A 26364-nucleotide genomic window follows, 5' to 3' on the forward strand; every position below is an offset into this window, starting at 1 on the left:
GACATCTGCACTCCTGTACCTGCTCCCAGACCAGTCCAAATGTGTGAGAGGATCGTCTGCACTGAGCTCGATGACAGCAACATGAAGTTAATGGTTTAAAAGTAGCCAGCTCTCTGAGACCATCGCCATCAAACAGCTCCTCCAGAGCCAAATTCCATCCTCCCTCCACCTCCACAACTTCTCCATTCCTCCCTAATTCGTCTCCCTCAGTCTCAGGTGTCCCGGCCCCCATGAAGCTAACTTATTCCTCAGGTTTTTTTTTGACTGCAGTGGCCCTGACTTAGTTCACTAGTCAGATTAATTCATTTATTTACCTCTTCCATTCTCCACTGATCATCTACTTTGAAATAACAAAATAATGGCAAAGTAAACATCTTTAAGGGCTCAAAAAGAAGATGTAGCCTATGCCAAGATGCAAATTTAAAGAACTTGTTAAATTGCATGCAAACTCCAGGACCGTGTCAAACTTGTATAAATACATTTATCAGCAGCCAAAACATTTTTAGTTCATTACAAGTTGGACAGTGTGCAGGAGGTTATTTTCCCCAAAATCTTACGGACTAATTCCTTATTCAGCCATGCTGTCTCATGAAATATATGTACAAAGTATATTTAAGTAGTAACATGCAACATGGAAATGTTAAAGAAACTACTGCCACCGTGCTCAACACAATCCATTGGTAATTTTAGCCTTAGTCCTATCTCTGCAAGGCAAATAGCTAATCATAGTATAGAGTCTTAGGGTGGCACTTAGGCTGGTCAATCAGATTTCAACGGGGTCCATGCCACCCATGGACAACGCTCTGGACTCGCCCCTGCAAAACAAAGAAGGTTATGAGTGTATATTAAAGATTAGGCTGCAGAGGACAACAAAAGATCACTCAGGGTTAAAATGTTTTTTCACCAACAGCCTGGTGCTGTGAGGTGTTAGTGGGTGGGGCATACATCTGCGGGCCGGGTGACATTTTCCACTTAAATATACGGGGTGCATCGAGGCACAACATAATGAACCCTGTGAGTGCATTTCTCTCCTGCTGCAAGGAACGCATGTCTACAGTCCTCACCAGTGACGGCATCCGAGAGGAAAGAGGGTTTCTGGCGCCTCTGACTGTGGGAATCTGTGTCAGACAGCTGGAAAATGCCTCAAGATGACAAGTTTAAGCGGGAGCGCTGATTCGGAGCGCACGTTTCCAAAAGCGCATGAGAGACGCGCAACACGCCAGCGGACTTTGGAGAGGATAGAGCGCACAGGAGCGCACAGGTAGGTTGAACTTCATCTTCTGAATATCACTGCATTAACAGCAATACAGAGGATTCATGAAGTGGATGGATTTAAACTCTTTTTTTCGTGGAATATGTCAGCTATCGGTGAATACTTTATGGTTTTTATTTTGTGATTTTCTTTTTTAAATGACGTATTTCCAATCAAAGGACTTGAACGTGTCGGAAGTTTGGATACGTTTCCCGCTTGTATTTGGTAAATGTAAAGAGGCAGTCACGTAGCTCGAATATCTGTGGGAAATAGCTCTTTAATTTAAAAAAAAAATACATATATAAGCTATCCAGCACCTGTGAGGCTGAAGGGGGCAGGGGCTGCATGTGTTTGTTTTCTCAACACGATGCTGCGGGATGAGCGTCACTCCCGTGTTTTTTCTGCAGCTCGGTTCACTGATTCTCACGTCCCACCATTTATTTGTGCAACACGGTTTCACAGCCTCGGGTCCAAACGTCTGACAGATGAAGGTTAGTTGATTATTTATTATCTTAGGTGAACCCGCAAGCCGGCAGGTGAGGGTGGCCTTTAGTTGAATTTGGACTACACATTCATGCTTCTGTTGGGGATACTCTGAAAACATTAAGACCACAACAAAAAAGGAATCAGGCTTTGGTTTAGTTGGGTGAAGACAGTCATGATACATTTATGTTAATCCAGGGCGTTTACGGCATGAATATTTTTTATTAAAAATGACTCTTATCAATTGATAAAACAGTCATTCACAGTGTTAATAACCTGTAGAAAATGTTTGGAAAAAATGGGCAACATACTCCTAACACTTTGGCAGGAAGATGAGGGGAACGCTGACTGTACATTTTGCATTTAGGTGACAAATTAATGAAATACAGAAACATCAATAAGATATGAGAGCAACAGGTGCACCTGAGTCATGGTCAAGACATGGTAATTGAATATTTGTGAAACTTGAGCTCAACTGGCTGTTGTGTCTCCCTGTATAACGTCAATAAACGCCTGTAGTGTAAATATTATGTGTCCTTTGGGTCTTTGTTCACATCTCTTTAAAATTTTCTTCCAGAAATGTTTGGAAAGGTTAATCGGTTGTGGGGAAATGTCCGAGATGCACATCATGTTTTTAACATTCTGAGATGCACAAGGCAGCCTGTGCCGACTGCTGACGTGTTGTGTTGTTGTGAGATTTTAAACATTATATGGGTTCAGTTGGTAGGAAGCCAACTTTCTAAATGGCTAAAATTCTGCAAAGAAATTTGGTTCTTGCACTTTTGCGTTGGTGTTGGTGGGATATCAAACAGGCCTGACACTAATTTAAAGGATAAGGGTGCAAGGTAGTGACCAAACCTTTTTTTCCTAGAAACATGTTAGGGCAGACTTTTAATAGGCAGTGCAATAAAAACAAAGGACATGTACTTCATGAACGCATGAGAAGTCAGAACATGTTGGCCACTTGCCCACACAATTGAATGGAAAGTTTCCTCTTTCTGGGTAAATATGGGTACATTGCTCTGACAGAGCCCAGCTGTGAGAGCGTTAGGTAGAATTCTCATAGAGCCCTATGGACATTGTGGTTTTCCTTATTTGCGAGCATTTAATGGAAATGTGTATCCATTTTTTTTTCTGTTCCCAGCTGTTTCCTTGTAATCTGAACGGACTCCGGCTCTCCCTTCCGTCATCATGGATGGCTTAAATTGGACGATGATTTCTGAGAGCGACGGCGTCTCTCCCTCCCAGCCGTTCCGCAGCTCCCCCACCTCCAGGAATACGTCAGAGATGGCTACTCCGATGCCCTTTGATGTGGTCACCGCCGTCGTCTACACCGTCGTCTTCATCGTGGGTCTCCTGGGAAACACTCTGGCCATCTACGTGGTGGTCCGCTATGCCAAAATGAAGACAGTGACCAACATGTACATCCTTAATTTAGCCCTGGCGGATGAACTCTACATCCTGGGGATTCCATTCTTGGGCACCAACAGCGTGCTCTCTAACTGGCCATTTGGGGATTTTTTCTGCAAGGTGTGCATGACTGCCGACACCATGAGCCAGTTTGCTTCCACCTTTTGCCTGATAGTGATGAGCATCGATCGTTACATGGCCGTGGTTCATCCGATCCGCAGTTCTAAATGGCGGAAACCTCAGGTGGCAAAGGTTTTAAACGGCATGGTTTGGGTCGTGTCCTTCTTGGTGGTTCTGCCGGTCACGATTTACTCAAATGTACAGGAAGAGCTGAACACCTGTAACATCACCTGGCCTGATCCGCAAGAGCTGTGGGCCGTCGTCTTCATCCTCTACACATCCATCCTGGGCTTCTACGGTCCTCTGGTCATCATCTGCCTCTGCTACCTGCTCATTGTCATCAAGGTAAGGAGGCGGATCAAATTACATCTGTCTTTGTGTAACTCAGTGTTCTTTCTAATCTTATGAAACCTCTTCTTTCAGGTGAGGTCTGCAGGTGTGCGAGCGGGCCTGACTAAGCGCCGTAAGTCAGAGCGTAAGGTGACGCGCATGGTGGTGATCATCGTGGTCGTGTTCGTACTTTGCTGGTTTCCCTTCTACACCACCAACACAGTCAACCTGATCCACATCATCCCCGAGACCAAAGCCACCACCGCCATCTACTTCATCCTGGTCATCCTCACATATGTCAACTCCTGTGCCAACCCCGTCCTCTACGGCTTCCTGTCCGACAACTTCAAGCAGAGCTTCCAGAAGGTGATCTGCGTCCACAAGCCCAACAGTGTCTGCACGACGGAGAAGAAGAGAGGCAGGAAGAAGGCACCGCAGGAAAACCACGTTCCCATTGGAACGGAATGGAAAACAGCAGAGCGCTCAGGTATTTTGCAAAAAAAATGATCAAAGACAAAACATTGAATTTTGAGACTCAAGTCTTACTGAAGACATTTACATCCACGTCACAGTTCGAGCTCGGATGAATTGAAGGGTTTATTTCTGCTAGCAGGTCTTTTTATCTGACTTGATTCTAACAGAAGTGGTCGAGGACTTTTTTTGCCGAGGACAGTTAGAAAACCAGAAACAACACATTTAAGTTCCCAATGTTGAACTGATTCCAGACTGGAAGCAAAGTGAACACATAAACAAGCCATCAACAACAGATAGTTTCAGTATCTTGTTGACGGGTTTGGAATCGGGCTGAGGGAGGTCTTTCAAAGTGTGCCCAGCCCGCAAAACATACCTATACCATGAACAAGCAACCTAGCAACATCTGGCAACAGTGGCAAGAAAAAACGTCAGAAACCTCTTGCTGAACCAGACCACCAAAGCTGTTTTCACACATGCGCTCCTGAAAATATCTAGATCATTTCAAAAGGATTGCTCCTGAAATTCTCCTGACCTGGCTGTTCACATATGCACTTCAACAGAACAACCATATCTACAAAAGAGAGGAAAAGAACTGATGAACAGAAAACATAATCCAGCCGTTTAATAACATGCACAGAGATCGTCCTTCTCACTCGATTGTTTGTTTTTATTCATCTTTTGGCTTTTGCCTTCAATTAAATAGGCAAGTGGATAGAGTAGAAAGTGCAGGAAGGGTTTGAACCCGGTATCGCCCTCTTGGAGGGACTACCGCCTCCATACATCGGGCGTGACATAACCGCTTGGCCCTCAGCGAACCCAAATGATCGTTTATCAGGCGACAATTTGAATCAATTGTCCTCAATTTTGACTGTTTTCTGAGTCTTTATCTTTCCTTTAGAGTAGTCTGGTAGTGTGAATTTAAACGTCTGTTAAAGTGAGGAACCTCCCTGATTTATACACTAATATTTTTGACAGCACTGGTTGCTCTACACTGAGCTAATCACAATCCTTTAACATCAACCAAAAAGTCCTCTGCTCTCCTGATCTGTTCATCATTCTGCTTTTATTTCACCTCTAATCGTTGTGTCTCGTTTCAGCAGCAGGTCCAGCTTGAAGTCATTGGAGACTTCGACAGCGAGCCTTTAACTTCAAAAACAGTCGTCAACAGCCAGACATGCCTATGATGCTCATCCTGACGCACCACAAACTACAACCAAGCACCATTAACCCGTGATCCGTTGACTGATTGGAAATGTATCCGTCTTGAACACTGATGCTCTCTGTGTCTCGGGACTTTGCTCGGAGGACTTAAAGAGGAAATTGGAGATAAGACAACATGAAGCGTCCATCATTCAACTTGAGATTCTTGCTTGAACTTTATTTCTTTGTGATGTGAGGCGCTGCTGTATCAAACTGAAGCCAACACTAAATACAGTGTTGGTTATTGACCAGCGCTTAGTTAGTTTTTAAATATATCTGTTCTGCAGTAAAGCCTTAAAAATAACTTTCAGGTATGGAAGAAGTTGCTGTTAGAAAAGTCCATTTTGAGGCTTTTTTTGAACAGGTGACTTCCCCCTGCTCAATGCCGTTCTCATTTGATCTGCTCTATCTGTGCTGTGGTTCCTCTCTTCTGTTGTTCTTTTCCCTCCTTTAGAATATGCAGTATTTTATTTGCATTGTGATAGATAGTGTGACCTGGTGGTTCATTGAGATGGTTTGAATATTGTTGCTGGTCATGGCTCTTATATTTCCTTTGGTGCGTCATCTTTTAAAAGCTTTTTATACGTTTTGAAAAAAAAAAAGGCCCGTGCAGTCGAGGATCTTCCTCCTGTGGATTTTTAATTCCTCCTCTTTGTTCTGAAACGACTTCTCCTTCAGTGGACGCACACCGTGGTCAAACTCATCCTTTGAACCTCAGAAACAAACTGTCTACTGAGGAATCTGATGAACTATGAACTTCGACTTAAGATGCTGACATTATTTTGGAAGTTGCTGGACAACACTGTTTGAATCTCTGTAGTTAAATAAGTCATGACCATGTGAACACGTTCCTGGTGAGTCTGAGCTTTTTAACGATGAAACCACCCTGTGAGAGGAAACCTCGACCAGGAGACGAGGGGATTCTCTTTTCTTTCTTGTTTTTGATAGAAACACTGTGAATTTTAAAATATTGGGTCATTTTAGAAATGGACTCTTGGTTTCCTCATACGTTTGAAACCAATATTAACTTAGTCGCTCTGTAAAGGAATCACATCTTGATTATTAATAAACGATCATGTCTGTTTTGCATGTTTGTCTGCATTCATGAGTATAAAGTCAGCCTGCCGTTGTGAGCAGCTTTCCCATGAAATAACAGTCTGACATTTAAAGTCACCAGAATTTAAAACTCCAATGGAAGGTCTGTGTTTAGATTTATTAAACACAGATTTATTTCCAGGTTTTCAATGAATCTCATTTCTAAAGGGATCCGTGGCGGCTTAAAAAACGGTTTGACACAGAAAATAAAACTCTTTAAAGCTGATGTCAACAAAATGAAGGGAGGCCATTTTTCCCTGAGAGCGTTTTCCTTTTAAAGGCAGGGTTGGTAATTTCCTCCAGATCCACTTTTAAAGATTGTGGTTGAAATTGTCTTTAGGTCCTGACAGACATTAATAACTCATGTGCTCTGAAAAAGGAACAAAGAAAATCAGTCATCTGTAGCAGTTGTAAGCCTTTAAAAACTTCCACCAATGTCTGCCACGAGGTACCAATCTGATGAACCAATCACACGCCTCCCTTTCTCCCTGCTCGCTCTCTACCCCATGCATGCACAAGCCCACACTCAAAGCGATGAGCCGAGGTCCGCTTCTGGACTAACGGCGCTCGTGCATATAAGTGAGGGGGCGTGGCTTTTGAGGGAGCACAGAGGGGAGGGGGTGGGTGCAGACGGAGCACCGTTAATTACAGTGGGATTCTTTGTTGTTTATTTTGACCTGATTATCGATTTAGAAGCTCGTTCATTTTTATTTTTTAAATTATCCAAACACAGAGTGGAAAGTGTTTCGGAAGGTCAATCTCCACATCTGTGTATACTGTACCTATGCAGGCCCCTCTTTGATTGTCTTGAACCCTCATCGCGAGTGTGTTTACTGACAGTCTGTCTCTGTGTGGGTGTGAAGGTAGAAACACACTGCGGGCCTTCTGCAGCTCCTGGTGAGCTCTGTGTTTATGGTCACGCTGCCTCCGTCCCATCTACTCCATTATTAAAGGTTATAAGACAATCCACTGGTTTAAATCTCGGGTTGTTTCAGAGAATTGGCTTTAAAACATTTTATGTTGTGACATCAGTTATGCACGCATACCCTTATATTCTCACATTATTCCTACTGTTCACTATTTCTTTTGTTGGCTTCTTTTGAAAAAGCTGTTTTTTAAACCTTTAAATCAACCAGGTGTTAAAATATCTGGGCATGAATGTGTTTCCTGTTAGCCTGTTAGCTCGTTAGCTCGTTAGCCTGTTGTAACAAGGACAAACTGCAGAGAGTCTCATGTTCTGCACATGGATGTGAATGCTTCGGACAGGTTTTCTACTTTGGTTTTAGAATTTTAAAAAAAAGTGTGCATATTTTATCACACATTATTCCACAATGGTCAACTATTCCAACTGAGAATTTCAAACTATCAAGTTCTTGTCAATAAAAACACCTCAAACTATTTAATCTCAAGCTTCTTAACGACAGTGCTTAAGTAGCTTTTCTCGCCCACTTTTCATGTGATCGCCGTCTACTGAGTGCAGAAACACACAAGCCCTGGAAGATCACCTCGAAAACTCAAGCTTTATCCAAAGGCAATTGGACAACTGGTTGAAGATCTTGAGGACGTTTCACCTCTCCTCCGAAAGGCTTCTTCAGTTCTAGAATTCTAGCTTCGAAAATACCATGACCTGGATGACTGAAAACCTACACAGACATCTTTGGATACAGTGTTGTATGAATGCTGATTTATGAGCTTTTTAAATGTGTTCATGATTTAATCGGTCAGCAGGAATCACACCACACCTGGCTGTTCAAACACACACGATGTTTGTTGATCATGAGAAGTCAATGAGAGGAGGAGGAGGAGGAGGAGAGTATTTTACCTCACTCTAAAAAAATAAACCTCGGCCCTAGAGGTTACAGTGAAGATAGGAATGCAGGCTGTGATTGTCGTGGAGGTGAAAGAGATGCTCCAACAACAGTTCTGGCAGCTGAAAAAAAACTCCCAGTGTGATTAATTAGAGCCGAGTGCCATGCCCTTCTCCCACCCACAGCGTCTTTTCCTCCCTCTGCAAGGGGGGAGGCAGGATCTCTCTGCTAATTTCAATTATTTATAATAAAGCCAAACACAAAGAGGATGCATGATGTCCGTAAGTGTATCACAACTAACTGAAACCAGGATAACGATCCAAACATGACAGAGGGTCCAAAGTGTTTTATGCGTAAAGAAAAAAAGCAGAGGAAGGACAACATGGATAAAAAGAAGAGAAAGTCTCAGTTGAAGTTTCAATCTTAACAATGAATAGAAGAGAAGAGATCTATGAAGAGATTCCATAAGAATGAGTAAATGATGGATGTAAGTATGGGAGGTGTCAAAGTGTTCGTTGACCAGCATGTATCACTGAGCTTTGCAAACTTCTGTGTAACTTATTATTTACAGTCAAAGTGAGACTCATCAGAGGCAGATGAACAGACATTCCTCTTGGAGGAGTAATGAACAAAGATATGATCGTTTTTACGTTGCAGACATATCTGAAGGGCTAATTTCACTTCTCTGTTGATCTGAAAACACAGTCCCATCTGAAGCTTCAAAGTGGACAGTAAACAATGCAGAAAACAAGCTCTTGGCTGGACGTCATCTACCCTTCACTGCAGGCTATTCTGACATTTCCATCATTCTTAGAGTCGTATGTTGTCATCAGATGAAAGCTGATTGGATCTGAGATTGCAGCCAGAATAAAGGTGTCACAAAAACCTGAATATGTTGGACTGTCGCTCATCATCGATGATGGTTTGATGACTACAAATTCTCATAATTATGTTTGTTCACTCAGCATCTGTCCACATGATCGATGTTTGAGCTTTGTGCAGACAAAGTGTCATTCTCTCCACGCAGGTTTCTTTTTCACCTACGCACGTTTAATAGTTTGCTGAGCGACTACACTTCAGAGGTAGACGAGGAGCAGCACGGCGTGGATCAGTGTCAGCAGCAATTAAAGCTGCTAAAGCTCATGGCCATTTCCATGCTTTTACCAAAAGCTGCACAAATAATACAGACAGGTCTCCTTCAATTTCAGGGATTTTTTTGGGAAGAATGAAGATCTAAAACTCTTGTCTTGGTCCAAATGTATGTTTTATAAGCTGTTTATCTCCATAGAGAAAGCTGATTCTTCTGGCTGAACGATTTCAGTTTTTGCATTTGTTATGTAATGTGACATTTTGTGTAACACTTTGTCTGCTGTGTTTCAGCACATGCAGTATTTTAGGTGAAGCTGTGAAAGACTAAACTTGGACCTATCCCCAGGGATTCTGTCCTGATGGCAGCCGCTGTCGTCTTTAATATAAACACAGAAAAATGCTTTGCTGGTGCTTTAAACAAGCCTCACAATGTGTGTGTGTGTTTGTGTGTGTGAACATGTGTTTGTGTGTGTGTGGGAGTAAGATGTTGGCAGATGACACATAAAGCCATCCATTATCTTCAACAGAAAAAGGTCATCACATCTCCTCATCTGTTTTTGCTTTACAATTGTAGGCGACACTTGACTCCTCTCAAATGTACGAGCTGTCAATCACTGAACTCACACGGGACACCAGGTTAAGGAGAAGCAGCACATTTTGATGGGAGGACAGCAGGACAACGTGTTAACTCAGTATGAGAGGAGGACGGTGCATGTTTATGTCAGCAGACTGAGAGGAGATTCAAGCTCAGTGTAACTTCAAGTCAAGGACAACCCTCACGTTATACTCCTTTCAGTAGGTATGTAATGATACCTCTTTATACGAGTACACATTTATATGAAATGGATGAGACATAAAGACTTTATGATGGAGTCTAATCATTTCTTATTCTTTTCTAATCTTGTAAAAAAAAATATATTATTTACTCTCATGAAGTCTCTCCTGAATGACATGAAGAATGCAACAGGAACCTGAGCGCTCTTTCAACGTAAGCAAAGTCAGACATGATTAATGTGATGCTTTGCTCTTACTGAACTTTCAGCAGGCTTTTGTGTTTGTGTGTTTGTGTCTTATAACTGATCTGTAACTTCTGCCCTGATTACTGATCGCCCTTCAAACATCACGAGGTAAAGCAGCTTGTACAGCTTTAAATCAGAGGAAGGTGACTTTGGAGAAATCAGACAATGAAAGCTAGGTTTTGAAAGTTTCTGACAAGTCAGAAAATTGATTGCAGTTCCTTACAAATGCATGTACGTGCACTTCCTCACATATGGTGCAGGAAGAAGGTTGTGTTAGATTATATATTTGAGTAAACAGCTGAAGAGAGAGAGGAAATATGAGGGAAGAGAGTGGAGGGTGAAATGCATCAAACAGCGTCAGGACCAGGAATCGATCCTGCAACCGGTAAGACGAGGACTGAAGCCTGAGTCCAAGGGGGCGCCCGCTCTACCGACTGAGTAAAACCAGCAGCTGACAGCTTTATTTTGCAGCACTGTTGTTGTTTTACAAGATGCTAACACCAATTTATAACACTGTAAACCTCCAAGATGTAACAGGGGGGGACCTGATGCTGTCATTATGTTGTGCCTTCATGTAAAAGCTGACACTTCCTGTACTTCCTCTTTAAAAATGGATGCATAAAATATGAAACATTATCAAGATGAGACAATCAGCCACAGAGCGTATTAGTCAGATAAATATAGAAAGTGTGTTCTAACTCCATGCTGATGTTCTCGAGTTTGTGTGTTCCCTAGAGGAGCTGATTCAGGAAATGATGCTCTGAGCCAAGCTCTGGCCCAATGTCAGTGTGACTAGGAAGATTTGTAGGACAGAAATATGTTAATAGACAAGGCATAAAAGGTTAGCAAAAACACAACCCATCCTCAAAATAAGCAATGACAACACAGCTCTACAAGCTCATCGGATGTGGAGGCAAATTTTTGCGACTGATTCAATAAGTATGCAGTATCTGCACATGTGGCCATTAACTCAGTCTTTAAGGAGCCTGTTTTTCCATGCAGGAGAGATATGAGCTCTAATTTTACAAATATTTACAATGCATTTAAATCATCATCAATCATCACGGTAAACAGAACAGAAATGTAATAACTAGGCAAGCAATTATTGAACAATGAGCATTAAATCTGCACTGTTCATCAGCCTATAAGCTGTTAGAGCTGCCCATGTCAGCATCACGGCGTCAAACATTTCATTTTTCATCCAATCGTCATCATTCTTAAGACTTTACAGATAGAGCTCCAATTTACTCAGTGGGAATAACTGAGGTTGCACAGATGGCATAATAGAGGTATTGTTAACCTAGGTCACGCTCCGGCTTATGTCACTGTGCTTCTGAGGCCATATAACACCAGCAGGTCCCTGAGGTCCCCTGACCAGGGTCTGCTGGTTGTTCCTCGCACGAGGCTGAAAACAAAAGGAGACTGGGCCTTTGAGGTTGTGGCACCTACATTTTGGACCGGTCTTCCCTCTGAACTGAGAGCTTCGACCTCTGTGGACACTTTTAAAAAGCAGCTAAAGACCCATCTGTTCAGACGTGCCTCTGTTTGATCTGTCCGTATTTGATTTTATGTGACTGTCTGTTTGTAATATCTCCTTTCAATTCTTTATTGTGAAGCACTTTTGTGACCTCTTTTCTTAAAAGATGCTATATAAATAAACTTTACTTACTTACTTCTTACCTATTTACTAAGATATATGTGCTTTAAAGCGACAGAGCTACATGTGTAACATCTGTAGGATATTATAATCTGAGACTTGTGTCTTTGTGATATTATTTTCATTTAGTCAGTGGCTCGGTTTCGATGGCAATGTGTCCGTTTTCAGAAAAGAGTGAAACATTGTTAGCGTGTATTTTTAGAATCATGAGTGTTCACCGTCCTCTGGTGGTCACAGTATAGAATTACAACACCCCGTTAAATTAACAGTGAAAGGTGTGGCTATAAAGATTCCTATTATTTAATGCTATAAATATTCCTATTATTTATAGTATGCTTCTCTGTTCATCTGCTTTTATATTCTATTTTATTCCAATAAAACTTAAACTTCCATGGTCTTCTAATTTAGTGTACACACAACCCGCGATGTGGTATCGTGCATGCGTCTGTATCAAGCTGTTGTCTTTTATTCTGCTTTAATTAAATTTTTATTGACTTTTATAAGTCAATAAAAATAACGATGCATATCACAAAGTTGTTCATGTGATTATGACTCATACAAACGTAACACAAGAAGACCTCAAAGTTGCCATATTTTTAAAATGATTTGCTTCTTCACATTGATCACACATGCCATGGCAATAAACAATCCTCTGCCACCAGGGGGCAGTATTTTATCAATTTGGATCCTCTGACTGTCCTTGGAATATTTCAGCCTCCTCACAGAAACAAACAGGTAGTGAGGGGCTGGTGGGAGGTGGTGCTGTTGCGCACAAGCCGCTAACCCCTGCGCAAACTCCAGTTCAACTGCATGCACGTTCTGCGATCGGACGTTGTGGATAATTGTCGACGCAGAGGTGAGCTCCAGGTGATCTGCTCGGCATAACACGGCTGCCGTTTCTGGCTCTGAAGTCTGCGCGCAGCGGAGGAGATCACTTTTGGAGTCATTAGCAGTGCGCTCCAGCCTGACACACGATCTGGAGGACTGCTCGCATCGTTTTCTCAAAGTTTGCTGCCTTTGATGCATCTATTTCTCTCCGTGGTGTTTCTCCCTTTCACAGTGCATTTTGTAGTTTTTTGTTGTTGTTGTTGTTGTGTGTTATTCTAATATGGGGGAAAGCGTGCGTATCGGGCTGATGTGTTTTTGCTCCGTGGAAGTTTAGCCCCTCGAAACGCTCATATTTTGCTTCTTTTTTTTTTTTTTTATCACCAAACATTAACTGGACTCTGCAGGAGGATTTACAACTTCACAACGGGAGGAAATGGCCAGCGAGCGGAAACCCCGGCTTTGTATCATAGCTAAAGCGGAGGGTGGCTTTGGGTTTCACTTACATGGAGAGAAAGGGAAGAGCGGACAGTTCATCCGCAAAGTGGAGCCCGGCTCTCCTGCAGAAGCGTCGGGGCTGCGCGCTGGGGACCGTGTGGTGGCAGTGAATGGGGTGAACGTGGAGAAAGAGACGCACCACCAGGTAAGTTCAACATATTTCTTGCTTTACTTTCTGTTATTAGACGGATTTTTGATGGCCTGAGCAGGGCTTTGTAGCAACAGGTCGCAGCGTTTGGAGCATGCACACTGACACTTAGTTGCATGGGACAGTTACTGTATCAATCAGGCCAAAAAAAAACAACCCACACCTCCCTCCTCCTGATGCAAGCTCTCACTGTGAAACTTTCCATTCAGCTTCTCTCCCAAGCTGATAGTTTGCCCACATGAAAACAATCTTTCCATGTTTGCAATTCCATCACATAATGTTTTTCCTTGTGACTAACCTGCACAGTAGCCAACCTTTATTTTAAAGGTGATAAGAGCATGCTGTCAGGCTGCATATTGTTCCAGACCTGCATTACTGAAAGACAACATTATGACGTCACTGGTGAAGTCTGAGTTTCAGGACATTTAAATGTATTCAGTTACATCGCTTTCTCCACCTTTGTTTTCATGTGAAGACTTTGAATCAGCAGCGTGTGTTTCACTCGGGGCCACTGCTGGTGGTCAGATGGGGACAGCAGGCTCCGGGTAATCTTTTTCCCCAAACACACAGACAGTTGCTCTGTGACCTTGATAACAACAAACCAGTTGAACTTTGTGTTCGGTGCACTCAGAACGACTCTGCTGCCTTGATGTTTTTTGTCTTACTTCACACAAAGGAGTAGGGGAAGGGCACCGTGTGTCAGAGAGTTGTTTCTCCACATCTCTTAACAAAGAGTGAGGTTGTCTTTTACCTGCTTTGTGTAAAGTGTCTCGAGATAAAACTTGTTGTGAATTGGCAAATAAAGACTGATGGATTGATCTCTCAGGGTTTTCCAATGAAAAGTTGTGAGGTTGTCTAATGGAGGGGTCTGCCATACAGTAAGCTGTCAGTCATAACTCTACAATCATGATGATGGAAACAATGATGCTCACAGCCGGTGGGAAGATTAGACCAGAAACCTCTCCTCTGCCCAGTCTACTGAGAGACATCTCTACAATATGGTTTTGTGTCCATTAATCAATCGAAACCATGTCAAAATTATTTTCTAATTTCCTTCACTGATTCAAAAGAGTGCAAAATGCCACCAGCTTCCTCAAGCTCATTATTTCCTGCTTTGTCCAACAGATAAACCAAGATAAGATAAGAGGCTGGAACAAGAAATTTTGTAATTTTAGTTTAAACTATGACTTCAGCTTCAACCTGCACACAACGGTTTGCAAATTTGTAAATACTTTTCAGATACCATGCGTTTTCAAGATGATACAAACTCCATTATTTGAAGGATCAACTGTGTAAGAAAGTGCTGGAAGTTAAAAAACTACATTTATTTTATAAGACAGTTGGTAGGAAAGAGGTTAATCCATAGTACACATTTGTTTCCAAGATCAGCGTACTGAAAACATGAGAGCTGGTGGAAGAGTGTTAGTGTTGCAGTGGGATACAAATACGTATCGTTATTGTTTAATTAACACAGCAGGATCTTTTGGTATTTTCATATTTCTGTCATGACTCTGACAGCACTCTACATTCACCTGTAAGAAAAGTATGAATGTGTTCAAAATGTTCTGCACTGAATGGAGGCTTCAACAGAGAAACAGAACAAGGTGATTCTTTAACAGAAGTGGTCCGGACTCGTTCTCTGCAGCCATATTCTGGACTGTTTTCATGCTTTTTTTCAAATGACCTCTCGTCTCGTCTCTCAGGTGGTTCAGAGGATCAAAGCTTTGGAGAATGAGACCAGGCTGCTGGTGGTCGACAACGAGACCCACGAGAGCCTGCGCAGCCTGCGCCTCACGGCCACGGAGGAGATGGCCGTCCTTGGGGTCGGGTCTCCTTCTTCCTCCTCCTCCTCCTCCTCCCCCTCCCACCCCCCCTCCAGCGTCCCCTCCACCCCGAGCAAGAAGCGGGAGAACGGCTCGGTGTCCAAGCAGCCGGTTGTAGCGAGCAACCAGGTGCAGAAGCCCACCAGGAGGTCCCCATCCAAGGCTGCCAAGAAGGTAAGCTGGACCCCACTACAGAGAGATCTACACTGCAACCAGCAGGGTCATTATCTTTATGCAGCTATATGCAGCATTACATCTCGTCATCCTTTGGTTCAAAATGGGAGTGCGAGGATCTAAACGGAGACCTGACAGAGGTCGCTCAAAATATCTCATTAAGTTTTTGACTCTGTAGCACCAAGCCTCCTGAAACTCCAAGCTGAAGTATCATGATCACTGACGCTGACAGACATTTCCATCAGATTGTGAAATATTGAAACTGTCTTGTTGTGTCAACCCAACAAGCTGTAAAAAACATTCTGACTGAAACCAAACAAAGAAAAAGTTAATCAGTAAATATTTACACTGGAAACACTGAAACCAGCAAAATGACTTGGAGGTATAGATGAACCTTTTGAATTGACACGTATTTGTCTTCCTGCACGGAAAGATGACGTAACACTCAGTCTCATGTCTGCACGGTAAACATGACGCTAAACACAGCAGTGCAAAGAGACAGGGAAGAGAGGAAGCAGCTAACCATGGCTCAATATGAAGGTTTAATAAAGTACTGTGCTGCACCTGTATTGTTCAGTTTACAAAATAAAGTGCTAAATGTTGTTTCCACCAGTACAAAAACCTAACCTTAAAAAAAATACATATTTGTTTCATATTTATATTCTTTAAACTTGTGTTAAACCCTGAAAAACGAAAACAAGGATCTTCTTTTAAACCTGTTTTTTTGGCATTTTCAGTCATTCTAATATTTGCGTCCTCTCATTACTATATGATTCCTCATTACATAAAGGCTAATTATATATTTCAGCATTCTTAGAATTCAGCAAACTCCTAAACTGCAGAGTTAAAATACTGAAAACATATCAGACAGACTGCGGGCGATGAGTCGACGCTCTTAACAGATTCTCCTCGGCTCAGACCTGCTTTCAACCCAGACTTGTTTTCATGTCGCTCTGCCAGTTTCAGACGAGATGAGAAGATGTCATGCAAGTTTCCATCCTGTTGTGCAGCCTTCCATGCATGCATGTATGTATGTGTGTCTATACGTGTGTGTCGAAGAGAGAGGGGGGGGGGGCGGTATCTGGAAGCATTCAAGAAGTTGTGTTAGAGGTCAAACGGAGGGAGAGGGGTCAAAAGGTCAGAAGTTGGGAATCTGCTAGAGGACGACGCAGTGATTCTGCAGAATCGGAAATCCAAGGAAATCCTAAAAAATTAAGAATGTAGAGAGCTGGAGGGAGATTTTCTGAATGCCTTTGTGTTAGAGATTCTGCATAGTAGAGATGTTTTCTTTTTATTCTTTCAGGCTATTTAAAGCTCAGCTTTCTGTGTTTATTATCGACAGAGTTACATAAAGCGGAATAGTCATCTGATACTTTTTTTTTTTTTTTTCATGTACTGTTTGATTATTCCATGCTGACACGGAAAACAGGATGTGTTTCCGTCCACTCTGTCCCCTGGAACTCAGAAATCTGATTGGCTTTGGTTTCACATGGTCCCTATCAGCAAGGAGGACGGGGGCCACTCAAACTTCTGCTTTCTGCATTTACACAACATGTGTTTTCACTTAGCTCAGCCCTGCCAAAATGTGAGCAGCCACTCAGGCACTGTTTCTCCCCGCGCAGTGACAGGGCCAATCAGTTAAATCTTAAACGTGTGTCTTTGTTTGGCTTTGGCTTTTTGTGACCTGTGGGGAAGGAATCACAGTGCACGCTGGGGTCGGGGTTGGCCTCGGCTAAGACTCATGAAATACTGAAAGGTCTCTCGTTTCTCTCTTTCTCCCAGACGTTAATGACTCTAATGAAAGGCTGGAGAGAAGGTTTGGCAGGATGAGCATCAGCAGTGTTTTGGGGGAAGAAAAGCAGGAAAATTGGAGGTCATTGAACGAGCTGCTGTTGGAACATTGATTTTATACAACTTGATTTGCATTGACTGACCATAAACTACCGTCTCTGTCTTTCAAACGAGCCCTTGTTAGTCTGGTGGACGTCTCTGTTTCTCGTCCCATCAGAAAGAAAGCTGCTCCACCACACACTAATGACGCTGCACGCTGAAACAGCATACCGTGTCTCTTGTGTAGCCTGGCAAGAAGCTTTTGGCAATCACTGCTGTGTAATATTGCTTCAACAAAAGCAGAGGGAAAAAAAAACAGACTGACCAGTAACCAAACCATTAATCACGGCGTTAACAATCAGAGCATTTTTTCCATCGTGGTGTTTGTGTGACTTGGACAGCTGTTTAAGTTGACTCAGTTTGTTGTGAGATGTTTCGCTGAGAGCAGCACATTTCCTCTCGTATATTTTATTTACAAGAAGAGGCATGAGAGAAAGAACGAGAGAGAGAGAGAGAGAGAGAGAGAGAGGAGAGCAGACGGGATGAGGGAACCCGAGACTGAGAGCAGCCAATAACAACCCTTGAAGATTTGTGGGAAGGAGTTTCAGGAAATGGGGCCCCCCTCTTTTGGGGGGCAGGTTAGAGGGGGGGGGAAGCAAAAGTTTGCAGGGTATGTGGAGTCCAACAGTGGGGGGGGTCTGATGGTTCTCGGTGCTTCCTGGTCCATGTGTCATTATGTCAGAGATGGTGGTTGTGTATGTGCACGTGGGCCGAACCCTTTGCTGTTTGCAGCCGCTGGCCTTCTGCTGAGGATTGCATGAAGATTGTATTTAGTGCAGGAAATATGAACGGGCAGAGAGATTCAAACATACAGAGGGCCTGAGGTGAAAGGGACAGCTTTTAAGTTGTAGTTTTGGCACGCTTATCAACAGTTATCTACACTTCGAGCTGCAGCATTGGCTGCTTCACACATCTCATGAAGGTACTTAAGGTGCACTCAAAGCTCACAGTGTTTTTTCAGTTTCAAAGTAATCCAGTAATACTCTGTATACCTCTCAGGTTTCATTAACAACAGGGGATGCTAATGGATAATTCAGCATTATTCCAATGCTGGAAATGTGCTAAATTGTAAACAAAGATAAGCTAAAATAACAACAAATGTAGCTTTTTGTTAACAGTGGAAGCCCCTAAAGGCACACACACATCGTCGACTCCACACACACACACACATTTACAAGTATGTAAAGAGGAAACAGGGGTAGACATGAGCCCTTTCTGCAGCTTTTATCACTTGCACATTTAGCCAATAAATTTCCCCTCTCAAGATTTTTGTGTGATTGTGTGTGTTCCCCTGGTTACCTGACACTGCCTGTATGTTTTATGACCACTCATCTCCCCTTAACCCCCCACAGGTTTTTGATCTCTTTTCCTGTGTTTACTTGTACATTCTGGAAGCGCTGCACATATGGATGTCCATACCCTCTAATTCCCCTCCATCTGATTGCATTTAAAAAAAAAAAAACAACTTCAAATCATGATGCAAAAATATCATCTCTAGTTTGCTCATTTCTTCAAAGCTTTGCAGCACAACAGGAGTGCAGCTGAGTCATGTCAGCTTATTAGAAATCCAATGTTCAGGCACTAATAGGCTATTACTGTTGACAATGACTGACAGTGAACCACACGACCTCATAACAACCTTTTATATAACCTGAAGACTGTAGAGGCGTTTTTCATCCCCATATTCAGAGAGAGACCGGCTGATGATGTCACTGAGTTCATCTCTCTCTGCTCTGAAATTATTAGGAGATGATGGTAGGAACATTTGTGTTAAAATGTTGACGGCACAATAAACAGCCATGGAGGTACAGATACCTGACATTTACGCTGACGTAACAATACCGTGTTTTTAACGCTGTTGCCGCCATCTGTGTTTGTGCGTAGCAGCGGACTCCATCAAACACGTTTAGCAGAAACAATACTTGATTCTTTTGTTTTCATGGGAAAGGTAGAGACGCTTCAAGAACATCATGACTGCGCTGTGACGTGTATCGTTTTACCTGAACACACACCTGAGGTGTCAGTGCTCCATCTTTGTGCTTGTTCTTTCCTCCTCTTGTACACACACACACACACACACACACACACACACACACACACACACACACACACACACACACACACACACACACACACACACACACACACACACACACACACACACACACACACAGTATGCACTCAGGTGTGTCACGTGGATGTGTCATTAACACTACAGCTGCAGATTCAGTGTCAGATGTCACTTTCTAACTTTATTTTCTAAGTCCCTAACGTACAAGAACAAACGCCTTTAAACTTCCATTGCTTGTGTTTCTTGGTCGTACTTTTGACATTAATTCTAATATCTCAGAGTTTTGGGCTTTCTCTCAGAGGAAACAACACGTTTTATTTTATTTTTTGTGATAGGCACCATTCACTTTTTCCCCATGTTGTTAAGACCAGACAAAGAGTCATGAAATAATTGTAATCAGCCTGAAACAAACAAACAGAAAACTGTAGTAAGAGTTAAATATTTCAACATGTAAACACTGCTACAACATACTGTAACTCCATAAGTTAAGTTACCCGCCTGCAGTAGCTGCTTATCTCTCTCTGTATTGTGTGGGTGCTTTGATAAATGAAGGTCTGTGCAGGTTGTTAATCTGCTGGCAAAACATGTACTCACTGAATGCATGCTTTGGACATTGTTTCAAAGGCAAACACGCTCATGCAGCAACATACAGAGATATGATTACATTTTACACAAATGCATCAGACAGACAGAGGCTGTCATGTGTCTGGCTCTTTTAAAGGAGGTTGCCATGTTTTGGGGGGCGGACATCGTCCTCTCACTTCTCACAGACTAAATCTCCCCCTCTCTCTGATGCTCTATCAAAAACATAAACATGTTATGGCCTTTCCCTGTTGTTCTTTCCAGCCCCCGCTGCTGCACACCTGGCTGCTGTAGCATCATGGTTTGCTGGGAAGTCAATGGAAAGTTGTTGCCATAGCTACAGTCAGCATCGGGATTGGTATGCTGGAAAGATGCACGTGGAAAAAAATTAAGGAAAGTAAAAGGTTTGATGCAACATGCAAGAGGAAAATAAAGAGAAAAGGGAGCATGCAAGTCAAGTGTCTTTGTTTGTCTGATATTACAAGTTTGACCTTGTAGAGGATGAAACATGCCGTGTTTTGGCTCAGTCAGAGCGACCCAGCTGCTAGCACACACGCTGACTTGTGAACAAGTCTTCACTCCAACATGTGTAGAGTGTGCAGAGGCCTGTTAGAGATCATCTGCTCCTTGTAGAGAACGTACACACACGTATCTGTTAAAACACAGAGAGAGAGGGGTGTGTGTGTTTGTGGAGGTTTGTGTGTGTGTGTCTTTGCGCGGTCAGGAATGTAATTCAGATCTGTGTGACATAGGTACCATCATAACATCAGTTGTTTTTTATTCAGGGTGCAGGACTGTGTGCATCTTTGTGCACAATAATCAGAGGACACAAACTCTGTTTCATACCTAAACAAAGACAAGAGACTAAACAACACAAACTCAAAGTACACAAGAGAGTCACACCAGTTTTTACAAAATCCTTATGCAAAAAGAGAACTTTTGTAAATACTCAAACATCTGCATCTTTTTAGTCTGGGAGAGAAAGAGAGCTGCGTGAGAAGATCTCGGACAGAGAGAACCCGTTTCTAAGACTCACCTAAATGTCTTGAGTGAGAGCGTCAGGTACCGGCTCACTTTGACGAACCGCTCTACATCTTCTCTTCTCTCCAGAGGCAGTGGTGATTCTAGAGTCTGTTGGCGCTGTACGCTACAATCAACTAGGGGGCCCTCCAACCAGCGTTCATCATGTCTGCCAGTGTCCTGACGCTTACTCCTCTTCCTTTTTTTCCTGTCTCTTTTTTTCTCTCCTATATACCGATTGTTCTCCTTTGGTTTTTCACTGCAGTAATTCATGCAACACTTGGCCGGGCAACAAGAGTGGGTGCTGTCGTTGCAAGATTTGAACATTTTGGGCCACTGCTTTGGTTTAAGTTTTTTGTAGAGCCCTCAGGGGTCTGGGGCCCCAAGCAGTTGCCTGCCTTGCCTGTTGACAAGCGGCGCCTCTGTCCGGAGGGAAGCCGAGGACAATCCTGACTCCTGTATGCAGTGACCAGCAAATAAGTTAATGTATAATTAACACACAATAAGGCAACAAGTCAGGAATAGCAAGTGGAGTTTATCTGCTACTTAGTGCAAAAACATAAATGAAGTTTTATTAGAATTTCACTGAGTAGAAAAGCTGGAGCCCAGACTTCTTGGACAGCCAGTTAAAACCATACACTTGACAGAAAGCCACGTTTTTAGTCAGATGTCCAAGTTTTTGATGAATAAATCTCATTCAAACACTTGACAAGCAGCAGTATGCCCTGATCACTCAAAGTGACCCGCCCCTAAACTTTAAGAAAAAGAATAATTAAAACAGATTGTATAAAAATGCATCCCCTGTAGACTTTTTCATCGATTAAGCAGCTGTAGACACCGATACCAGGCTGACATCATCATGATTTCTATTGTAGAAATAGATGTTCTGGGGCGCGCTGGTGGCACAATGGTTAGGGTGCGCGTCCCATGTATTGAGACTCTCGTCTCGAGCGGTAGGCCCGGGTTCGCTTCCACCCGTGGCCCCTTTAGGCATGTCATTCCCCGCTCTCTCTCCCTGGTTTCCGACTCTATCCACTGTCCTCTCTCTGCATTAAAGGCATGAAAAAGCCCAAAAATAAATCTTTAAAAAAAAGAAATAGATGTTCTAATGTGGGGTCTAATGAAGATTTATTTTGGCTTTTCCACACTGAGCCACAACTTGTGCTGTTATTTTCTCAGCTTGCTCTCAATTTGTTCCTCCATCTCTTTGCAGATGTTCTTCAGATGTTGACTGTCATGTCAGGGCAGACTGCTCTCACTAACTGTTTGTTCTTTAGATGTCCCCTCCTCGCTTTGTGATCATGTCTCCCCCGCTAATGAAAACAATGATCACCTCCAGCCATTTACTTCATAGCGATACGAGACGACTTTACACTGCAGGTCAGAATCTGTGAGATCTCCTCCTTGTCCTGTTCGCTGGCTTCTCATTATAAACAGGATAATAGGAAAAAGATGTTCCCCATGTCAGCTCTAATGTGACTGCACACAGAGCAGGAGTCGTCAGCACTTGAGCCTGCTCCATCATCTGTGTTTGATTTCTACCTGCAGACCAGACATTCTCTAAGAGGACACAAACTTCTTCTTCTTGTTGATTTGCCATCCTGATCTTTCCAAAGTCTGAAACTCTGATGTGCAAAGTGGAACCATTTAAAATGTTTAACCTCTATTTTACTCAAATACGAGTTAGGATGACTTGATGTTTAAGTGGCCGTTCATTTGTGAGTGTGTAATTCTTTTAGCTCACATCTGGATTTGGTGTTCATGGACCTCCCCCTCCTTTTGAATACCAACTGTGTTACATCAAGATGCAGGGGTCCCGATTGTGTGTGTGTGTGTGTGTGTGTGTGTGTGTGTGTGTGTGTGTGTGTGTGTGTGTGTGTGTGTGTGTGTGTGTGTGTGTGTGTGTGTGTGTGTGTGTGTGTGTGTGATAGTGAGAGAGTAAACCACATTCCTGGAGTAAAAAAAACCTGGCCTGTAGGATGTGGAGGGGTCGGGAGTGCAGGCGAGGGCGTATGTCTGGGGAATTGAGGAACAGAGAGGAATTAGTAAGGTGGGTAATGTAGGAGGGACAAGAACAACTGAGTCTATTGAATTAAATCCATGTGTGAGAGAACAAGAGAGAGAGGGAGCACAGCTGTGTGTCTTCATGTAATATCTCCCCATGCAGAGCTGATAATACAATCTTAATGTTGTTTTTACCCCAGAGACGTTGACCCCCGACTGTGTCACTGAAAATACACGTTTGACTCGACGAAAAGCAAGTCTCTGTCTCTACGGGGGAATCTATTTGTCACTGTGTCTGGGATTAAGATGCAGTGTTTGCTGAATTTTATACAAAATAATAAGGAGCATTTTGTCCTTCTATCGAGCTTTAGAGATCGGTAGACACAAAGAATAATTTAAATACTGGATCCTACTCAACTTAAAGGCTTAATATGTGATTTTTCACTCTTAATTGTAATATAAATCAAGTATATCCTCTGAAAATAACTCTGTGAGTCATGACTGTCTACAATGGGTGTAACACCCGAGTCCCACTGTCTGTGATGCTTTCAGAGTCCTATCTTCAGTTTGTTTACATCGCCAGGACGGCCAGCTGACTCCTCCCCTCGCAAACAAAAGTTGTTTAATTGAGGGACTAGAGAAAAGAAGAATAACATACTGTACTCACTGCTTAACTGTGTTTCTAGATCACGCTCATTTCAGGTAAATTTACATGTTACATGAGTTGTTTTGGTTTCATGCTGGTGCTCAAGGACGACATCTGTTGGATCAAAAAATCGCATATAAAGCCTTTAATGTTCAGAACTATAAAGAGCTAGCTCAAAGTTCAGTCCACACAGATTTAAATAAGCAAATTCATTCATGTTCAAAGTTCATCATTTGAAATTTGAATTTTTATGTCATTTATTTTTTAGCTGAGTCAGTAGAGCCTCCTTTGCTTCCATCGTCATCGCTCACCGGCAGATATTTCACTAGAGTGGCAGAATGCTTCACCTCACTGTGGTGCTTCATGTTTTATACTGAATACTGCAGGCAGGTCTTGTAATCACACTAACTGAGACCAAGACATAACAGAGACCAAGACCAAGACAGTAAATATCAATGTTCTTTTAGAAAGGTGTGTTTTCCTTCTAATGAAAGTAATGAAGTGAAAGAATGTTATCGATATCGAAGCCTGAGACCTCCAAAAAAGTGGTCTGCGAACCGGTCTTGACACCAATACCGATTTTAAGTTTCAGGGTTTTTTTTTGTTTTTTTTCAAAGCGCTCCGTGTTCCTGCACGCTTTTGCGAGTTTCTTTGTCGATTTGTACGCACAGCACTCAACCTCAGGTCCTGCAACAAAACTTTTCTAGCAGTCTGTTGATTCAGAGTGAAGGTTTAAAGTCTTTCCCAGTCAGTAACTTCCAGTAAGTCTTAAATAGAAACTTGGCTTTTCTGTGACATTTCTCTCTGCAAAAGCACAGTTAATTTGTTTTGAAAAGTGCCACAGAAATAAAGTTTATTACTGCCCGAGCTGTAATCACGAGGCTGTAACACGTCTTTGTTGGACTCCTCCTTCTATTCAAAAGCTGTAAAATGTTTGTTATTTCAAGGCTTGACCCAAATCTTCAGCATTATTTATAGAGCACACTACTTTTCGCTTACTGGGTCAGAATATTGGAAAACAGTCCTGCATTCTCCTGCCATCTTTGAAACATCTGGAATGAATTTCACAGATTTGTTTGTGAAATCATAAAACTTGCATTTAGATGGTGAGGTCTAATCCATACTCGGGATGAATACAGTATTCACTCCCTCCCTCTCTCTCTCTCTCTCTCTACAACTATTCTCTTAACCTCAGGGGAGCGTAGGTCTGCTGTACAGTATAAAGGCCGAGGAGTGATCGATGTGCGGCCCACACAGCAGCATCACCAAACAATACGAGAGCGAGAGAAAGAGAGAGGACAGCAGGAGGAAAACAGGGAGAGAGAGAGAGAGAGAGAAATGAGAAACTAACACTGTAAATACAAGAAACTCAAGAGGCTTCACCTCATTACTGCTGATCCAAAAAACCTGAAAGTATTGAAAGAGCTTCTCATATTATTGTTTGCACAACTGTGCAGCTTCATAGATGTATCCATAGAAGTGCTAATATTCTTGAAAATTCCATGTTCAGTCCCTTCACATGTTCACTGTAGCGTACGTTCCCACACAGATTGCACGCAGTACTTGCACACACATAGACACACACACACACACACACACTCAGGGGGGGCCTTGTGTCTAACATCCCTCAGGCTCACACATCAACATATTCGAAACATTAGATCAAATTTTGATTACAGCCAGGGGTCGAATAGATGAGATGATAAGAGAGGCTTTTCTATCCTTAGGGATCAACCGGGAAATTTTGCAGATGCCAGAGTAAAAGTGAGAGAAGGGAGGTTGTGTGTGTGTGTGCGTGCGTGCGTGCGTGCGTGCGTGCGTGCGTGCGTGCGTGCGTGCGTGCGTGCGTGTGTGAGGTAAGGTGAGGTTAGAGAGAGGATGTGTGGTGTAGCTGCAGACAGGAATTCCCTGTAATTGATTCATCCTGCTTAAGAAAGAAAGTTGGGGAGAGTAATTTATATCCATCTGCAGTCTGTTGCACACACACACACACACACACGCACGTACACACGCATGCACGCACACACACACACACACTGATAGAGCAATGTAACTCTAGCTGGGTGTCATTTTCTAGGCCTCCCCTTTGCACACAGAGTTTGTTTATGTCTCCGTGATGTCTTACATAGAGAATGTTTTTGTAATATGTAATAAAAAAAAACTTCTCTTTCCTCGAAACTGCACAAGATGAAGTTTTTCATTGGTCCTTTCCAGCAGGTATCATAAAGACATTCAAACAGAGAGGCTAGAAGCAAAGAGGGTTTTTACATAAAAGATGACAGAAACTACTTCATGATTAACTGTTTCAACTCCACTCTCATAAACAGAGAAAATCTTCAGCACCGTACGACTCCTCCGATCCCCCACCTCTCTAGCAGCTCTCTCACTCTTACATCCTATCAATGGGACATGCAATATCTGCCACACACTGATAACAAGGGTGTGGACACACACACACACACGCACACCACATTACTAACATCTATTTCTGACCTGTCACATAAGTCAAACACAGAGGTAAACCGTGTTCACTGTTGCACAAAAAACCCGCGCCGAGCTGCATGTGTGAACAAAAACGGCCCAATTCCTCACAATCAGACTTTATTTGGCGCTTCTCCTGACAGCTCCCCTGGATTTTCACAGAAAAGTCAGAGTGAGCTGATGTGAGAACGCAGCAGGATAAAATCAGGAGAATTCACCTCGAGCGAGTGGGAGGGAGGGGGGTGGTAACGTTTAGTCCCTGTGA

At 42.8% G+C, this 26364-nt stretch overlaps 2 protein-coding genes across 5 annotated transcripts in view; both read left to right on the forward strand.

The window, feature by feature from the left end:
- Window positions 1-983: 983 nt before the first annotated feature.
- LOC110000626 (somatostatin receptor type 5-like) lies at window positions 984-6358 on the forward strand. 3 transcript variants are annotated; one of them, XM_020655953.3, is made up of 4 exons: window positions 984-1261; window positions 2880-3610; window positions 3689-4082; window positions 5167-6358. In XM_020655953.3, exons 2-4 carry the CDS (start codon window positions 2927-2929, stop codon window positions 5181-5183), a joined length of 1095 nt encoding a protein of 364 aa, XP_020511609.1. In that variant the 5' UTR covers window positions 984-1261; window positions 2880-2926; the 3' UTR covers window positions 5184-6358. The 3 variants fall into 3 exon arrangements, with proteins under 3 accessions (XP_020511609.1, XP_020511610.1, XP_065821137.1); XM_020655954.3 differs by having other exon boundaries at window positions 985-1261; window positions 5170-6358; XM_065965065.1 differs by lacking the exon at window positions 984-1261 and adding an exon at window positions 1396-1743.
- A 6316-nt stretch (window positions 6359-12674) lies between these two features.
- LOC110000629 (Na(+)/H(+) exchange regulatory cofactor NHE-RF2) overlaps window positions 12675-26364 on the forward strand; it is a 36526-nt gene continuing 22836 nt past the window's right edge. The window contains exons 1-3 of one of the 2 annotated variants that reach the window (XM_065964896.1): window positions 12675-12943; window positions 13170-13405; window positions 15112-15405. In XM_065964896.1, coding sequence (XP_065820968.1) covers window positions 13199-13405; window positions 15112-15405 — 501 coding nt within the window. In that variant the 5' untranslated portion in view covers window positions 12675-12943; window positions 13170-13198. The remainder of the gene's footprint in view (window positions 12944-13169; window positions 13406-15111; window positions 15406-26364) is intronic. The other variant, XM_029281640.2, reaches the window with a different exon arrangement.

This window comes from Labrus bergylta, chromosome 16 (assembly GCF_963930695.1).
Source record: "Labrus bergylta chromosome 16, fLabBer1.1, whole genome shotgun sequence".
NCBI classification, from domain to species: domain Eukaryota; kingdom Metazoa; phylum Chordata; class Actinopteri; order Labriformes; family Labridae; genus Labrus; species Labrus bergylta.

Excerpts from the sequence above, each read along its gene's own strand:
- LOC110000626 (XM_020655953.3), top strand. The coding sequence starts at position 2,927 with ATGGATGGCTTAAATTGGACGATGATTTCTGAGAGCGACGGCGTCTCT. Across the intron at positions 3,611-3,688 it reads ACCTGCTCATTGTCATCAAG|GTGAGGTCTGCAGGTGTGCG; the intron begins GTAAGGAGGCGG and ends CTCTTCTTTCAG.